The sequence below is a fragment of the Hyperolius riggenbachi genome, chromosome 5 (genome assembly GCF_040937935.1).
Source record: "Hyperolius riggenbachi isolate aHypRig1 chromosome 5, aHypRig1.pri, whole genome shotgun sequence".
Lineage (NCBI taxonomy): Eukaryota > Metazoa > Chordata > Amphibia > Anura > Hyperoliidae > Hyperolius > Hyperolius riggenbachi.
The window spans coordinates 5,250,850-5,269,505 of record NC_090650.1 but is presented as its reverse complement, the minus strand read 5'-3'; the positions used below and the strand labels follow the sequence as shown (position 1 = coordinate 5,269,505).

The window sequence follows — 18,656 nt, the reverse complement described above, 5'->3', positions numbered from 1 at the left end:
CTTGTAGCTCCGCATCTCACAGACAGGGGGTGCCATTGTACAGAGCTTGTAGCTCCACATCACACAGACAGGGGGCGCCATTGTACAGAGCTTGTAGCTCCACATCACACAGACAGGGGGCGCCATTGTACAGAGCTTGTAGCTCCACATCACACAGACAGGGGGCGCCATTGTACAGAGCTTGTAGCTCCGCATCTCACAGACAGGGGGCGCCATTGTACAGAGCTTGTAGCTCCACATCACACAGACAGGGGGCGCCATTGTACAGAGCTTGTAGCTCCACATCACACAGACAGGGGCGCCATTGTACAGAGCTTGTAGCTCCACATCACACAGACAGGGGGCACCATTGTACAGAGCTTGTAGCTCCACATCACACAGACAGGGGGCCATTGTACAGAGCTTGTAGCTCCACATCACACAGACAGGGGGTGCCATTGTACAGAGCTTGTAGCTCCGCATCTCACATACAGGGGGCGCCATTGTACAGAGATTATTCACACTCTCCACTCACTCATCTATAGTGTACAAGTAATAACTGCAGCTCTACATCACACAGACAGGAGGCACCATTGTACAGAGCTTGTACACGCTCTCAGCTCACTCAGCTACAGTGGGATGCGAAAGTTTGGGCAACCTTGTTAATCGTCATGATTTTCCTGTAAACAACGTTGGTTGTTTTACGATAAAAAATGTCAGTTAAATATATCATATAGGAGACACACACAGTGATATTTGAGAAGTGAAATTAAGTTTATTGGATTTACAGAAAGTGTGCAAACAAAATTAGGCAGGTGCATAAATTTGGGCACCACAAAAAAGAAATGAAATCAATATTTAGTAGATCCTCCTTTTGCAGAAATTACAGCCTCTAAACGCTCCCTGTAGGTTCCAATGAGAGTCTGGATTCTGGTTGAAGGTATTTTGGACCATTCCTCTTTATAAAACATCTGTAGTTCATTCAGGTTTGATGGCTTCCCAGCATGGACAGCTCTCTTTAACTCACACCACAGAGTTTCAATTATATTCAGGTCTGGGGACTGAGATGGCCATTCCAGAACATTGTACTTGTTCCTCACCATGAAAGCCTTAGTGGATTTTGAGCAGTGTTTAGGGTCGTTGTCTTGTGGAAAGATCCAGCCCCGGCGCAGCTTCAGCTTTGTCACTGATTCCTGGACATTGGTCTCCAGAATCTGCTGATACTGAGTGGAATCCATGCGTCCCTCAACTTTGACAAGATTCCCAGTCCCTGCACTGGCCACACAGCCCCACAGCATGATGGAACCACCACCATATATTACTGTAGGTAGCAGGTGGTTTTCTTGGAATGCTGTGTTCTTTTTCCTCCATGTATAACACCCCTTATTATGCCCAAATAACTCAATTTTAGTTTCATCAGTCCACAGCACTTTATTCAAAAATGAAGCTGGCTTGTCCAAATGTGCTTTAGCATACCTCAAGCGGCTCTGTTTGTGCTGCGGGTGGAGAAAAGGCTTCCTCTGCATCACTCTCACATACAGCATCTCCTTGTGTAAAGTGCGCCAAATGGTTGAACGATGCAGTGACTCCATTTGGTGCTGGTCTGTGGGTTGACTCTGACAGTTCTCACCATTCCGCGCTTCTGTCTATCCGAGATTTTTCTTGGTCTGCCATTTCAAGCCTTAACTTGAACTGAGACTGTGGATTAATTAGAAGAATTAACTTGAACTGAGACTGTGGTTTAAATAGACAGCTGAAATCTCCGAGACAGCTTTCTGTATCCTTCCCCTAAACCATGATGGTGAACAATCTTTGTCTTCAGGTCATTGGAGAGTTGTTTTGAGACCCCCATGTTGCTACTCTTCAGAGAAAATTAAAAGAGGAGGGAAGCTTAGAATTGTCTCCCTTAAATACTCTCTCATAATTGGATGCACCTGTGTATGTAGGTCAGGGGTCACTGAGCTTACCAAGCCGATTTGAGTTCCAATAATTAGTTCTAAAGGTTTTGGAATCAATAAAATGACAACAGTGCCCAAATTTATGCAGCTGCTTAATTTTATTTAAACAATTATTGTGCACTTTCTGAAAATCCAATAAACTTCATTTCACTTCTCAAATATCACTGTGTGTGTCTCCTATATGATATATTAACCGACATTTTTTTATCATAACAACCAACGATTCATACAGGGAAATTGTGAAGATTAACAAGGTTGCCCAAACTTTCGCATCCCACTGTATAGTGTACAAGTAATGACCATAACTCGCAGCTTTACGTCACACATACAAGGGCGCCATTGTACAGAGCTTGTAGCTCCGCATCACACAGACAGGGGGCGCCATTGTACAGAGCTTGTAGCTCCGCATCACACAGACAGGGGGCGCCATTGTACAGCGCTTGTAGCTCCGCATCACACGGACAGGGGGCGCCATTGTACAGAGCTTGTAGCTCCACATCACACAGACAGGGGGTGCCATTGTACAGAGCTTGTAGCTCTGCATCACACAGACAGGGGGCGCCATTGTACAGAGCTTGTAGCTCCGCATCTTACAGACAGAGGGCGCCATTGTACAGAGCTTGTAGCTCCACATCACACAGACAGGGGGCGCCATTGTACAGAGCTTGTAGCTCCGCATCACACAGACAGGGGGCGCCATTGTGCAAAGCTTGTACACGCTTTCAGCTCACTCAGCTATGGTGTACAAGTAATGAGCAGATGGCAAATGGATGGTGACGTGGTTGGTGATAGCGGTGGTAAAGCCAGGACGTGTGGTGTGGATGGTGTTGTGGTTGGTGATGGCAGGGTTAGAGCAGGTCACAGTGGTGTGGATGGTGCCGTGGTTGGCGATGGCAAGGCTAGAGCAGGTCACAGTGGTGTGGATGGTGCCGTGGTTGGCGATAGCAGGGTTAGAGAAGGTCACAGTGGTGTGGATGGTGCCGTGGTTGGTGATGGCAGGGTTAGAGCAGGTCACAGTGGTGTGGATGGTGCCGTGGTTGGTGATGGCAGGGTTAGAGCAGGTCACAGTGGTGTGGATGGTGCCGTGGTTGGCGATGGCAAGGTTAGAGCAGGTCACAGTGGTGTGGATGGTGCCGTGGTTGGCGATGGCAAGGTTAGAGCAGGTCACAGTGGTGTGGATGGTGCCGTGGTTGGCGATGGCAAGGTTAGAGCAGGTCACAGTGGTGTGGATGGTGCCGTAGTTGGTGATGGCAAGGTTAGAGCAGGTCACAGTGGTGTGGATGGTGCCCTGGTTGGTGATGGCAGGGTTAGAGCCGGTCACAGTGGGGTGGATGGTGCCGTGGTTGGCGATGGCAAGGTTAGAGCAGGTCACAGTGGTGTGGATGGTGCCGTAGTTGGTGATGGCAAGGTTAGAGCAGGTCACAGTGGTGTGGATGGTGCCCTGGTTGGTGATGGCAGGGTTAGAGCCGGTCACAGTGGGGTGGATGGTGCCGTGGTTGGCGATGGCAAGGTTAGAGCAGGTCACAGTGGTGTGGATGGTGCCGTAGTTGGTGATGGCAAGGTTAGAGCAGGTCACAGTGGTGTGGATGGTGCCCTGGTTGGTGATGGCAGGGTTAGAGCAGGTCACAGTGGTGTGGATGGTGCCGTGGTTGGTGATGGCAGGGTTAGAGCAGGTCACAGTGGGGTGGATGGTGCCGTGGTTGGTGATGGCAGGGTTAGAGCCGGTCACAGTGGGGTGGATGGTGCCGTGGTTGGCGATGGCAGGGTTAGAGCAGGTCACAGTGGTGTGGATGGTGCCGTAGTTGGCGATGGCAGGGTTAGAGCAGGTCACAGTGGTGTGGATGGTGCCCTGGTTGGTGATGGCAGGGTTAGAGCCGGTCACAGTGGGGTGGATGGTGCCGTAGTTGGTGATGGCAGGGTTAGAGCCGGTCACAGTGGGGTGGATGGTGCCGTGGTTGGCGATGGCAAGGTTAGAGCAGGTCACAGTGGTGTGGATGGTGCCGTAGTTGGTGATGGCAAGGTTAGAGCAGGTCACAGTGGTGTGGATGGTGCCCTGGTTGGTGATGGCAGGGTTAGAGCAGGTCACAGTGGTGTGGATGGTGCCGTGGTTGGTGATGGCAGGGTTAGAGCAGGTCACAGTGGGGTGGATGGTGCCGTGGTTGGTGATGGCAGGGTTAGAGCCGGTCACAGTGGGGTGGATGGTGCCGTGGTTGGCGATGGCAGGGTTAGAGCAGGTCACAGTGGTGTGGATGGTGCCGTAGTTGGCGATGGCAGGGTTAGAGCAGGTCACAGTGGTGTGGATGGTGCCGTGGTTGGCGATGGCAGGGTTAGAGCAGGTCACAGTGGGGTGGATGGTGCCGTGGTTGGTGATGGCAGGGTTAGAGCAGGTCACAGTGGTGTGGATGGTGCCGTGGTTGGTGATGGCAGGGTTAGAGCAGATCACAGTGGTGTGGATGGTGCCGTGGTTGGTGATGGCAAGGTTAGAGCAGGTCACAGTGGTGTGGATGGTGCTGAGGTCGATAGCAGTGATGAGTTAGTACATTGTGGTGTTGCCAGGCCCTTTTGGCTCAGTTCACAGTAGATCTGCTGCTGGATAGTTTCCTGGAGTGGACAGCAATAGGATAACAGTCCTGCAGAATAGACCCGACACTTCCCTATGAGCCTGTTCACTCATGGGTGCTTTCCTGTGGGACGGTTCACTCATGAGTGCTTTCCTATGGGCCTGTTCACTCATGAGTGCTTTCCTGTGGGCCTGTTCACTCATGAATGCTTTCCTGTGGGCCTGTTCACTCATTAATCTTTTCAGTTCGTCTATGTGTGTTTCACTTACAAGCTGCGTTTCTTGTTTTTCAGTGTGAACGACGTCATCGCTGTAGGACCAGAAAGCTTCTACGCTTCTAACGATTTTTATTTCACCAACCACATCATGAGAACCGTGGAACTGTTCGGGGGACTAAAATGGACGAACGTGGTTTATTACAGCCCCTCTGAGGTGCGAGAAGTGGCCACAGGATTTTATTTTGCCAATGGGCTCGCCATGTCGGCGGACAAAAGGTATGTAAAAATATTAACCCTGTGTACATGGGGGGCAGTGGGGGTAAAATGGGGAACAACGGGGGTACAGCATTTGATGGATTGGATGCCTCTGATGGATTTCTGCAATGCCCACATTTATAGGGTCACCAGGGGAAGCCCAGCCCCCCGTTCCTGCCCCGCTGTCCTGTCCCATCCCCCCCCTTCCCCCCGCACACACAGTGCAGGCAGATAGACTCTTAGCAAAATCCCTTTTTCTGAGAACGCTCCAATGTTTGCCAGTGAAATGGAGAATCTCTCTGCTGATTTTTGAAATCCTTGATTAGAGCTAATGCCAGAAGCCGGGGGGAATGTCTGGGGCCTGACACCTAACATCATACCTCCCAACTTTGAGATAAGAAAGAGAGACCCTTTAAGCCACTCCCCTGCCACACCTCTAGCCACGCCCCGACACACCCCTAGTCACACATATCATAAAGATTTCATAAGAAAGATATGTTGTTTTATAATTCAAAGCACACTGGTCCTTTCTATCCTTTTCTTCATTTTTTCCATCCTCCTTTTTTTTTTTTTTTTGTCATGTGACGTCATCCTGTGATTTGTGCTCTGATGTCACAAGATGTCGTCCTGTGATTTGTGCTCTGATGTCACATGACGTCATCCTGTGATTTGTGCTCTGTCACGTGCAGGCATGGTCGGAAGAGCCAATTTCCGATTCCGCGGTAATTCCGCATACCGCCACTACCGAAATTCCGCTTCCGCTACATTCCGGTGGAATTCCGCTACATTCCGCGGTATTCCGCCACGTGCACTTTCCGTATTTTTAAACGGACTTCCGTAATTTTTAAACGGATTTCCGTAAATTTAGGAGGAAACACTCAATCGCTCATTTGAAATATCTATTGTTAATAAAGTTGATTTGTATTTTGTAAATTTGGATAAAAAAAATGTTGAAACCGTTATTTTAGCGCAGTAACTCTCCGCTGATTATGATTGGTCAACTCATTCCGCATCTCCTGATTGGTCAATTCATTCCGATTCCGATTTTGCCGGAATTCCGAATTCCGGATTGCAAATTCCGAATTCCGGATTGCAAATTCCGAATTCCGCGGAACCATGCGGAAACCCCAATTCCGGCGGAATTTCGGAATTTTAGCTTCCGCGGAATTCGGAAGCCCATGCCTGGTCACGTGACGTCAATTGTGCTCTGTCACATGACGTCATCCTGTGATTTGTGCTCTGATGTCACATGACGTCATCCTGTGATTTGTGCTCTGTCACGTGACGTCAATTGTGCTCTGTCACATGACGTCATCCTGTGATTTGTGCTTTGATGTCATGTGACGTCATCCTGTGATTTGTGCTCTGATATTATCCTGCGATTTGTGCTCTGATGTCATCCTGTGATTTGTGCTCTGATGTCATCCTGCGATTTGCGCTCTGATGTCACGTGACATCATCCTGCGATTTGTGCTCTGATGTTATCCTGTGATTTGTGCTCTGATGTCATCCTGTGATTTGTGCTCTGATGTCACGTGACATCATCCTGTGATTTGTGCTATCATGTCACGTGACGTCATCCTGTGATTTGTGCTCGGATGTCACGTGATGTCATTGTGTGATTTGTGCTCTGATGTCACGTGACGTTATCCTGTGATTTGTGCCTTTGCAGATTCATCTATTTGTCTGCAGTCACTGGGAAAGAAATCACTGTATTTGAGAAACACGAGAACTTCTCTCTCTCTGCAATAAAGGTCAGTCTATTTATCTGAATATCTCCATCATTTCCTGTTGCTTTCAGCTGCTAAACGTGTGTCATCCTGCATGCTTTACAGTAAGGTGGTTCTCACCAGAGGCGTAGCTATGGGGGGGGGGGGGGGGGGGGGGGCAAGAGGGGACAACAGTCTCGGGTACTTTAAATACTACCTATGCCTCTGGTTCTCACTCATACATTGCGCATACGATCCTGCAACGCAAATTCGGTTTAGTTTGCAGAACTCATGTAATGCAATGAATCCATGGAGTTGCTCATGTCTAATACAGGAACTTAACTGACAGCATGTTGCGTTCCTCCGGACTTCGTGCGCTGTGTCTCCATTCTTTACATTAGCTGCTGTGAAAAAACAAAAACACTTTTTGCATATGAATAGACCTGATGTAAAAAAAAGTATGCAAAACTACACATTAACCACACCTGCACGTGTGAGCCTGGCCTGAATGCTGTACAGACCCGCACCTGCACGTGTGAGCCCGGCCTGAATGCTGTACAGACCCGCACCCAGGGCCGGCACTACCACAGAGGCAGAGGAGGCAGCTGCACCAGGGTCCCAGAGCTTGTAGGGGCCCCCAGTGGCTACAAGAGGAAAAACATTTTTTTCAAATCGGCCTTATAGTTTTTGAGAAAATCGATTTTAAAGTCTCAAAGGAAAAAAAATACACATTTAAAAACCTGCAAACTTTAATGGTTGATAGCAAATCCACCTTAAATGCTAGAAACCCTAAATTTTCAGGAAATGTTAAGGAGATCATTAGGAATAAGAGGAAAAAACAATTTTTCAAAAAGACCTTATAGTTTTTGAGAAAATCGATTTTTGAAGGAAAAAAGTATACTTTTAAATGCGGTAAATGTCACTTTTAGTAGCAAACCTAACGGTAGTGTAATTTTACATGCATCAAACGAAAGTGCAATAAATTTCCTGACGGGGTTTCCAGGGGGTCCATACGCAGCCGCAGCGCTTTGGCCAGGGATCGCTATACAGCCGCAATATGGCTGTATGAAGATCCCTGGCTTTTTTTCCTATTTTCCCAATTTTTTTTTTTATGTTTAGATTGTGGGAATTTTTTTTTTTTTTTAAATTATGTGGGATCCTCCCTCCTGAAACTTTTTAACCCCTTGTCCCCCATGCAGGCTGGGATAGCCAGAATGTGGAGCTCCGACCGATTGGGACTTCACACCCTGACTATACCAGCTGCAAAAAAGGTCCCCTAATTTTTGTTCCGGGGTATATGTTGGGGGGGCCCCTAGGTTTATTTTGCCCAGGGGCCCCATTGTTGCTTAAACCGGCCCTGCCCGCACCTGCACGTGTGAGCCCGGCCTGAATGCTGTACAGACCGCACATGCAGGAGTTTAATTTTAGGCTTAGGGAGTAGATAATTAGGGATGGTCAGAATTGCCAAATTCCGAATCTGCTGAAAATCCCAAATTGCAAGAGGAATTTTATACAAATTCTAAAATGTCATGGATTCCAAGTCTGCGTTGAGATTTTATTGCACTTGTATTTTCATACTAACCATAAGGGTGAATATGGATGGGCTGGCAATTGTCCGGGGCCAGTTTTATATGCGCCACACTGTATATAAACACGTCAATGGCTGATATTGCCACTAAGGCCCGGTTCACACTTGCGGTGGCCCTCCGGAATCGCCGTGCCGGAGCCGCACCGCCTGCAGAACGGACGGAACGGACGCACGGCATAGCAATTAAAGCCTATGCGTCCGTTCACATGGGTCCGTTCTGCAGAACCGGAGCCGGACCGGATCCGGGCCGGATCCGGACTCTGGCCTCCGTTCCAACATGCGCTATTTTTTCATCCGGCCCCTCCGGCAGCCGTATCCGGGGCGGAGCCGGACTGCATCATCCGGCCAATACAAACAAATGGGAACCGGAGGCCGCACAACACACTGGCTGAGAAATCCGGATCTTCTACCCCACTTCCTATGCGGATTTTTGCGGCGATATTGGCTGGGGACACATGGGCAAGCATTTTGGAGTGGAGCAGCACGAGCTGGAGGTGTTGGCAGGATGTTGGCAGCATGTCGGAGGTGGAGGTGAGTGCTAAACAGCAGAGGGCCTGATTCCACAGGTCCCCCTTCTGCTGACCTCCCAGACCCCAACATTTTTTTTTTTTTTTTTTACGTATATTTTGCCAAACGGATCCGGATCGCATCCTGATTGCCACCTGATGCAACCTGACCGGATCCGGATCGGATCCGGATCAGAACCGTACGGTTCCGATCCGGATCCGGTCCGGATCTGGTCAGGTCATCCGGTCCGTTTGGCAAACAACCGCTAATGTGAACCGGGCCTTAGTCTGATAGACATTGTAGCAGCAAACGGGTTGTGATAGATTCACCTGCACTAAATGCGCCCAGCGTATGACATATGCGCACAAAGGTGTGATTCAGAGTACCCCTTTAGGTTCCAGAAGTATTCTTGTCACTCTCTATAGGAAATGGTGTGGAGTGTATTCCTCCCTGGAGAGGGTGCCATAAAAACTCTCTAGCAGATTCAAAACCCTCATAAAACAATTCTTCTCTCCAGCAACCTTTACACATTCTTTGATATGTTTTCAAAGGATCTGATAAGATGAGGCAAGGGGCCAAAATACAGAACAGAACCTTGGCCCATTCCTTTCCCATATCCAGGCAGACAGGGAAGAGAAAATCCAATGCCCTATAATTACCTTGGAATAAATACGAATAATGTCACTATATGAATCAGCATTAATCAGCCTTTCCATAGACGCTAGCCATGTCAAAATGAGCAGATGGGCATTGAACCCGATCTCAAGGTGTTTGAGCCAAAAATCGTCTGCCTACCACCTTCTGTGACAGAGATATGTTTTTTTTCTGAAATGAAGTATCATAATTCATATGTGTTTAGCCTCTGAGTAAAGCAGAGAATGTTCTGATCAACTGACGCCGTGATATGATCACTTCAGATCCAACTAATATTATAAATGGGAAAGTTCGGATGTTTGGATATTTGGATGTTTGGATGTTTGTTACTCGATCACGCAAAAATGGCTGAACGGATTTGAATGACATTTGGCACACACATAGTACATTACCTGGAATAAAGTATAGGATACTTTTTATTCCCATAACCAAAAAGGGGGCGGAGACAAATACAAATTTCACTGGAAAATGTAAACTGCAGCCATTCTTACACTGTTAATGGCAGGGTTCTCAAACTTTGCACAGTTGGTCGCTGGGTGACTGGGATTAATATTTAGGAAAGTGGGTGGAGCCTATACAAGCCAATCACAATTCACCTATTGATTTTCAAGGGGAATATTTACATTGCTGCCATTCTTGCACTGTTAATGGCACAAGCCTCAAGCCTGGTACAGTTGGTCATTGGGTGACTAGGGTTCAATTTCAGAAAAGGGGTGGAGCCACAAACAGCCAATTAGATTTGCTTCATTCCAATGCAAATTATTGATGCCAAACACCGCAAAGATCACAAACTTGGTCATTGAGTAATCGAGTAATTGTGCGTTAGGGTTAGAAAAGTGGGCACAGCCAACACCAGCCAAATACATAAGCGGGCAATGCTGGGTCATCAGTGGGTGGAGACAAATACAAATTTCACTGAGAAAATGTAAACTGCAGCAATTCTTACACTTTTAATGGCAGGATTCTCAAACTTTGCACAATTGGTCACTGGGTGACTGGGATTAATATTCAGAGAAGTGGGTGGAGCCTACAAAAGCCAATCAAAATTCACCTATTGATTTTCAAGGGGAATATGTAATTGCTACCATTCTTGCACTGTTAATGTCACAAGCCTTAAACCTGGTACAGTTGGTCATTGGGTGACTGGGGTTCAAATTCAGACAAAGGGGTGGAGCCACAAACAGCCAATCAGATTTGTTTAATCTTAATGCAAATTATTGATGCCAAAGACCGCAAAGCTCACAAACTTGGTTATTGAGTAATTGTGTGTTAGGGTTAGGGAAAGTGGGCGGAGCCAACACCAGCCAAATACATACCTGAACAATGTTAGGAAATAAGTGGGTGGAGAAAAATACAAATTTCATTGCGCAAATGTAAACTGCAGCCATTCTTACACTGTTAATGGTAGGGTTCTCAAACTTTGCACAGTTGGTCACTGGGTGACTGGGATTAATATTCAGAAAAGTGGTTGGAGCCTACAAAAGCCAATCAAAATCCACCTATTGATTTTTAAGGGGAATATTTAATTGCTGCCATTCTTGCACTGTTAATCACCTGTACCTGGTACAGTTGGCCATTGGGTGATTGGGGTTCAAATTCAGAAAAGGGGTGGAGCCACATCCAATCAGATTAATTTTATTTCATTGCAAATTATTGATGCCAAAGGGTTAGGAAAAGTGGGCAGAGCCAACACCAGCCAAATACATACCCGGGCAACGCCGGGCGTCCAGCTAGTATTTCATATATCTGCTGTTTGGATTTAAAGGGAATGTCCAAGCAAAATAAAAAAAATGAGTTTCACTTACCTGGGGCTTCTACCAGCCCCATGCAGCCATCCTGTGCCCTCGTAGTCACTCACTGCTGCTCCAGTCCCCCTCCACCAGCTAGTTCTGCTTCTACCAGCCCCATGCAGCCATCCTGTGCCCTCGTAGTCACTCACTGCTGCTCCAGTCCCCCTCCACCAGCTAGTTCTGCTTGCACAGGATGGCTGCATGGGGCTGGTAGAAGCAGAACTAGCTGGTGGCGGAGGAATGGAGCAGCAGTGAGTGACTACGAGGGCACAGGATGGCTGCATGGGGCTGGTAGAAGCAGAACTAGCTGGCAGCGGGGGACTGGAGCAGCAGTGAGTGACTACGAGGGCACAGGATGGCTGCATGGGGCTGGTAGAGGCAGAACTAGCTGGCAGCGGGGGACTGGAGCAGCAGTGAGTGACTACGAGGGCACAGGATGGCTGCATGGGGCTGGTAGAAGCAGAACTAGCTGGTGGCGGGGGACTGGAGCAGCAGTGAGTGACTACGAGGGCACAGGATGGCTGCATGGGGCTGGTAGAAGCAGAACTAGCTGGAGGCGGGGGACTGGAGCAGCAGTGAGTGACTACGAGGGCACAGGATGGCTGCATGGGGCTGGTAGAAGCAGAACTAGCTGGTGGCGGGGGACTGGAGCAGCAGTGAGTGACTACGAGGGCACAGGATGGCTGCATGGGGCTGGTAGAAGCAGAACTAGCTGGTGGCGGGGGACTGGAGCAGCAGTGAGTGACTGCGAGGGCACAGGATGGCTGCATGGGGCTGGTAGAAGCAGAACTAGCTGGTGCCGGGGGACTGGAGCAGCAGTGAGTGACTACGAGGACACAGGATGGCTGCATGGGGCTGGTAGAAGCAGAACTAGCTGGTGGCGGGGGACTGGAGCAGCAGTGAGTGACTACGAGGGCACAGGATGGCTGCATGGGGCTGGTAGAAGCAGAACTAGCTGGCGGCGGGGGACTGGAGCAGCAGTGAGTGACTACGAGGGCACAGGATGGCTGCATGGGGCTGGTAGAAGCAGAACTAGCTGGCGGCGGGGACTGGAGCAGCAGTGAGTGACTACGAGGGCACAGGATGGCTGCATGGGGCTGGTAGAAGCAGAACTAGCTGGCGGTGGGGGACTGGAGCAGCAGTGAGTGACTACGAGGGCACAGGATGGCTGCATGGGGCTGGTAGAAGCCCCAGGTAAGTGAAACTCATTTTTTTATTTTGCTTGGACATTCCCTTTAAACAAGACAGGGTAATTGACAAACAACCCAGACATTATACCCAGTTATTTTTCACTTTTATTACCTTTTATTTTTACTACATCAATATGTTCATTTGCTGTATTTAGTTTACGCATTATTTTATTAAAAATCGTTTTTCTAAGTGCTTGTTCTGAAACCTCTGCAAAGAGTCCCGCGTTTCCGAGAGATCGTTACCATAACCATTTTTGTTGATATTGTTATATTTTGGTATCTCTAGAAAGTATGATGAATTAACCCTTTCTTACTACAGGATTTAGCTAGAGTTAGAATTGCGTATTTGCACGCTAAAATGCAAATTGGTGGCAGCAACGTGATTACTCTATATGAGATCGCAGATTGTATCGATTGTACATACAATCAAAATTGTACTGTGTGTGGACTTGCCAACCAATGCAAAAGGTTACTTTGCCTGTAGTGCTGACTGCCTTCAGGATTCCCTCAGGGTCTGAGGCTGAATGGTAAACTGCGGCAAAGGGAACAGGAACTGGTTGGTGACGTCACAGGGGTTAATCAGATTTACATGGGGTGGAAGCAGGAAACCTGGGTGCCTAAGGTACTGGGCAAGTTTGAGCAGATATTGTCAGAGAAACTGTAATGGGAAATTTTAGAAAAAAAAAAGTAATTTCCTTCGTAATTACGGAACCACAATTTCACAATCGCGCGTAATTTTGTGTCAACTTTAGTGATTAATATCAAAACCCCAATGCATGCTATTGCCACCAAAATTGCTGCGTATGTTAAGGGGAATAGTTGGGATCAAGTCAATTTTTTTAAGACCTTGTAGTTTTTGAGAAAATCAATTTTTAAATTAAAAATTAAATATGGTTTTAAAATCAGTAAAATTACATCTTGCCACAGCAAAATGTTTTTACCCAACGTCCTTAGCATACGTGGTAATTTTGGTGACAATGCCACGTATGGGGGATGTTTGTTGTTAACTGTTAAAAGTTGGTGCAAATTACGAAAGGCTTACATGAAATTAAAAATGGATTTCCCTTACTTTTCCTGAATTTTTCAAAATCGTGATTTACATGTGGTCATAATTGTGAGATTTTGTGCAATATTAGCAGATTAGGATCCTCACTAATGACGAAGAAATAATTTGTGAAATAATGTGAATACAGATGAATACTGTAACCCCAGATCTTGTATGTCTAATTTTCAGGCGGTTTATTTGGAAACTCACCAAGACAATCTGTTTGTGGATCCCGTTAACGGAGATGTTTGGACTGGAGGCCACCCGAATTTGTGGAAGTTGTTCAACTACAATGCAGAGGACCCCCCGGGGTCAGAGGTCAGTGTGGCAATAATGACAATGTTATTGTAGTAAGATATGGCAATATCATAGACTTCATATAACCTCTAAAATTTGTATTCTTGGCTGCATTACCACAAGAATGGTCTCTATTTACTTCCTATGGAGCTAACTCCATAACTTCCAACATGACGCCCTCCAGTACTTACATGCAGCTGCGCTCTGGTACCTCCCCCACACTTCCTGTTACATGTCACTGTGTTCTGGTACTTCCCCCTACATTTCCTGTTACATGTCACAGTGTTCTGGTACCTCCTCCACACTTCCAGTTACATGTCACTGTGTTCTGGTACTTCCCCCTACATTTCCTGTTACATGTCACAGTGTTTTGGTACCTCCCCCACACTTCCTGTTACACTTCGCTCTGTTCTGGTACCTCCTCCACACTTCCTGCACATTTAAAACCTCCAAAAAAAAGCTGATTGCAATCATTAAGAGGTGGAAGAGGAGTATGAGGGAGAATTGTTTGGGGAAGCTGTACAGAGTAGCTATAAAACACAGTCCACATTGTCTGCCACTCCCCAGGCATTGTGTGGTAAGCGAACAACCAGAGCTGCTGCCGCTTGAAGAGGAGGTGGATGAGGAGCAGAATTGCTCAAATCCGAATTTGGGTGAAAGCCGGGTAGTTGCTATCTGGATTTCACCCTGTTAATTACAATCACCTGTGTGGGCTGGGCGGGGGGTCAATCTTACCTAGCTGACGTCTTCTTCGGTCCATCCCTCGGCGCCTCCCACGATGTGGTCCACGCGGCAGTCACGTGAGTACAAACACTTCCTCTTTCCGGGTTGAAGGAGGAAGTGTTTGTACTCACGTGACGCACGTGGAACGCATCGTCGGAGGAGCCGAGGGGTGGACCTAAGAAGACGTCAGCTAGGTAAGATTGACCCCCCCGCCCAGCCCGCACAGGTGATTGTAATTAACAGGGTGAAATCCAGATAGCAACTATCCGGCTTTCACCCGAATTCGGATTTGAGCAACTCTGAGGAGGACACTTTATGAAGACTAGTGAGGAGGATGAGCCCAGGGGGGACCTATATCTCATCTGTGCCCATGTTGCTCCCACAGGCACTTCCGCACTTGCAAAAAAGTTGGATGGGTATCACCTGGCCACCCTTGTCGATACCCGCTACAAAGGGAAAATTTCGAAAATTTCCGAGTGTGTATGGAACCCATCCTAGGAAAATGCACAGTAGTCTGGCTGGCTGTGTGAAGATCCCCCCCCCCCCCCCACACACACACACAAACCACATAGGAAGGTCAAGCAGTCACAGCCTCCTCATCTTACGGCTCTGGCACCAGGTCATGGCCTTCTCACACTCTTGATTATGGCAGGAGGGATCCTATAGAGGCTTAAAATTATCTAGCTTTGTTTGTTGACAGTGGTGGTGAGAATGAGGTATGTCTGGGCAGCGGTGACCCCACAGTGGTTTGGGTGAACAGGCAAGAAATCTGTCCACAAACCTGTGCCTGCCTATGCGACGTGTGTCACTGCCTCTGCGCTCCATGCTGCTTTCCATCTGCCCGACACTTCCGCTGAAACAGGTAAGTTAACTCTCTCTGCTCCGACCCACATGCAAGTACAGTTTTACTTTTCACAAAACTGTGCTTGCTCGCTTAGCAGCCACCACTTCCACATGTGTGGATGCTGCTTGGACGTAATCTTTGTGCCAATTATTGTCAGGATTCTTGGTGCCATTTATATCAACAACTCTGCTTCATGGGCACTAGTTGCATGGAGCTCATATGTACTACCCGCGTTTGTGTGGATTCCCCCCTGGTATTTACTCCAGTTTCCTCCCATGTCCCGAAAACCTACAGATAGGTAAATTGGTGTCTCTCCTCCCTCCCCCCCCCCCCCCCCCAAATAAATAAATAAATAAATAAAGATTTCTCATTTTTTGTGTGCAGGAGGATTCCTCCGAATATGCTGGTGTGTATTTTAGGAGCCTTTACAGGCTCTAGGGAAGTTGTGAAAGAGATACAAGAAAGGATCGCTGGACACTCAGTTTGACTTCTAGAATAGCTAAAAAAATGTACAGAGAACGTGGAATACTAGCAGCGCTCAACCTCATCATAAGCAGCACAGAATCCTTCAGAAGCAAGACAATTCTTCTTTTCTGTATTGGAAGATCCAGGCCTGGAACAGCCAACCTGGACAGAGCTCTCAGGAGGGGATTCGGTAGAATTATAACGTGCGGTTACAGAAACATAGAAAGTCCTTCAACCTCCTTTTCTCCTCGAGTCAAAAGAAAGACCAAGAGACGAGGTGGAGCAAGCATCCCTTCCAGAACCCCAGAAGAGACGCCAAGAGCCCCCAGACTAAAGCAAAATGAAGACCTCCCCGTTTCTACACAGAGAGCGATGGACCCTCAAGTATTCCAACTAATCTAACTAGAGAAGATATGAAGGGAGACAAATGGTGGAGCAAAAAGGCCATTGGAGACAGAGGGACTCGAGATCTTCCAACAGCTCTACACAATGGTCAGAACCAGTGGTGCTCGGATACCTTTTTTCAAAATCTGAATTGATTCGGATACGGATACCCAGATATCTGGATCCGAATCGGATGTCCGAATCTGAACTTTCCGTAATCCGAATAGAATCGGATATCTGAACCCAGTATCTGGGATATCTGGGCGGATTCGGATATCCGAATAGAAAACTGGAAGTGGCCTTTGAATTGCTTCTAAAACGGTTTTTAGGGTAAATAAGGCATGTAGCATCATGTTTTTTTAAAGCAGTGCTGTCCAACTTCGCGGGTATGGAGGGGCGGTTTCTTTTTTTTCCAGACCACATGGTGGAGGGGCCAGCCGGCCTCTCCCCAACCCCCCCCCCCCCCCCCAAATAAAAAAAATCGAGCAGCAGTTTCCCCACAAAATGCAGTTAGAGTGATAGCAGATTTCCCCACAAAATGCAATCAGATTGTCAGCAGATTTCCCCACAAAATGCAATCAGATTGATAAATGTACATATTTACAGCCATCAGCCCTCTCCCCCCTCGTTCTCCCCCGTGCTGCTGCTCATCCTGCTGAAATGTACATAATTACTGCCCCCCCTTGTTCTACTCTGGACTGCTGCCGCTGCTAACACACCTCAGATCAGCGGCGAGCAGGAGATAGGAACCATCCAGACCAGTGCATAGCAGCTGCGCAGTGAATTCAAATGCAGGAAGTGACATCATCAGTCACGTTCAGCATTTAAGGTCCACCGTGCGGCTGCTATGCGCCGGTTTGGATGGTTCCTATCTCCTGCTCGCCGCTGATCTGAGGTGTGTTAGCAGCGGCAGCAGTCCAGAGTAGAACAAGGGGGGGCAGTAATTATGTACATTCCAGCAGGATGAGGAAAAGGGTTTAAAAAAAAAAGTCCTCTCGCGCCGCTACAGCATGGAGCAGGCGGCAGGGGGGCCGCAGCAGGAGGTCTGGTGGGCCGGATGGCTGTAAATTAACACCAGGCCTAGGTTCCAGACAGCGGTCGTGCAGCCTACATTGTGTCCAAAGTCCAACCGCACAACTGGGACATGAGTTTTTAGGCTGGACACCTCCAAAAAATTAGGCAGCAATTGTGTTTTGGGTTAAATATAGGTGGTATCAGCACAGCAGCAGTGGCCTGTGGCACCCTGGCGGTGGGAGCTGCACAGGCAGCAGGAGCAGGGCCATGCAGCAGCAGCAGCAGGTGTAACGTCTGCCAGGAGCATGCCGGACATGGAACGTGTACAGTGGTGTTGGTGGTGCACGTAGTGTTGGTGGTACCACAGCTGTAAAAAAAATTGTGAACCAGGCGGCTTAGTCATAGTTAACAATCAGGAGGAGCCAGGAGGCTGTGGTGGTGGTGGTAAAGGGTGGTAAGGCAGGCATAGTGATTCCCAGCCACTTCATGTCCCCAACAACCGGGAAAGACTCGCCCAACAGGGTCTGGCGGCGGTTTTTCCTTGCACAGGAAGCGGTGTAGGGAGCAGAGGAGGCCACTGAGGACTGGCTGCCTGAACAGGCCTCAGTGTCGGCAGGAGTGGCAGAGGGGTTCTGGTGCTCCGAGTCTGACCACTGCCAGCGCCAGCTTGCTTTAGCCACATGATGTGGGGTACTTGTACTTTATTAAAATCTGATTGGCTCAGTGAGGTCAGGAGGGGCTGGCCAGGGTTCCCTTCCCTGATTGGTTGCTAGGGCTTAGGATGGGAGCCCTCTTATTGTCTCAGTGACGTCATGGACGTCATCTCCTTAGTTACAGTATCCGGATTCGGATATCCGAATTCCTATCCGGATTTGGCACAGATATCCGGAATCCGAGGTCGGATAGTGGAAAAAGTTTGGATTATCCGGGTAGTTCAGATATCTGGAATACGGTTAAGCACCTTTGGTCAGAACCATCCAAATAAGGTTAAGTAGATACAGTACATTTTATACAATTACCTGTGTCCCTGTAGTGCCTGTATACATGGAGGTGCCACCCACAGGAAGCTCTCTTCTGGTCACACCCTTCCTCTTCCCCACCTCCTCTCTCATAGTGAAGTGTTGCCCTGGCAACAACTAACCCCTCATTTGGAAATGACCTGAACTGCATGACTGCCATTTGCCCGATACTGCAGATGTCACAGTGACAGAGGGATCGGGCCAGCGAAAAGCCATGCAGTTCAGGTCCAGCTCCAAATGTGGCGACAGTTGTTGCCACGGCAATGCCTCACAATGAGAGAGGAGGCGGGGAAGAGGAAGTGTATGGCCAGAAGAGAGCTTCCTGTCGCTCGGCACCTTCTGGTTTACAGGTAATTGTATAACTATTTCTATTTATGAAAAATAAGTGAGTTTTCAATTTCCAGTTTCAACTCACTTTAAAGGACTATTTCAAATGTACAGCTATGTATACGTGTAA

The 18,656-nt window shown here is 48.1% G+C and overlaps 1 protein-coding gene across 1 annotated transcript in view; it reads left to right on the top strand.

Moving 5' to 3' along the window:
- The window catches only part of LOC137517959 (serum paraoxonase/arylesterase 2-like), a 62,438-nt gene that overhangs the window by 38,450 nt on the left and 5,332 nt on the right, over positions 1–18,656 (top strand). Inside the window, exons 6-8 of the mRNA XM_068235046.1 lie at positions 4,791–4,991; positions 6,643–6,724; positions 13,643–13,771. Of these exons, the coding sequence (XP_068091147.1) occupies positions 4,791–4,991; positions 6,643–6,724; positions 13,643–13,771 (412 nt within the window). The remainder of the gene's footprint in view (positions 1–4,790; positions 4,992–6,642; positions 6,725–13,642; positions 13,772–18,656) is intronic.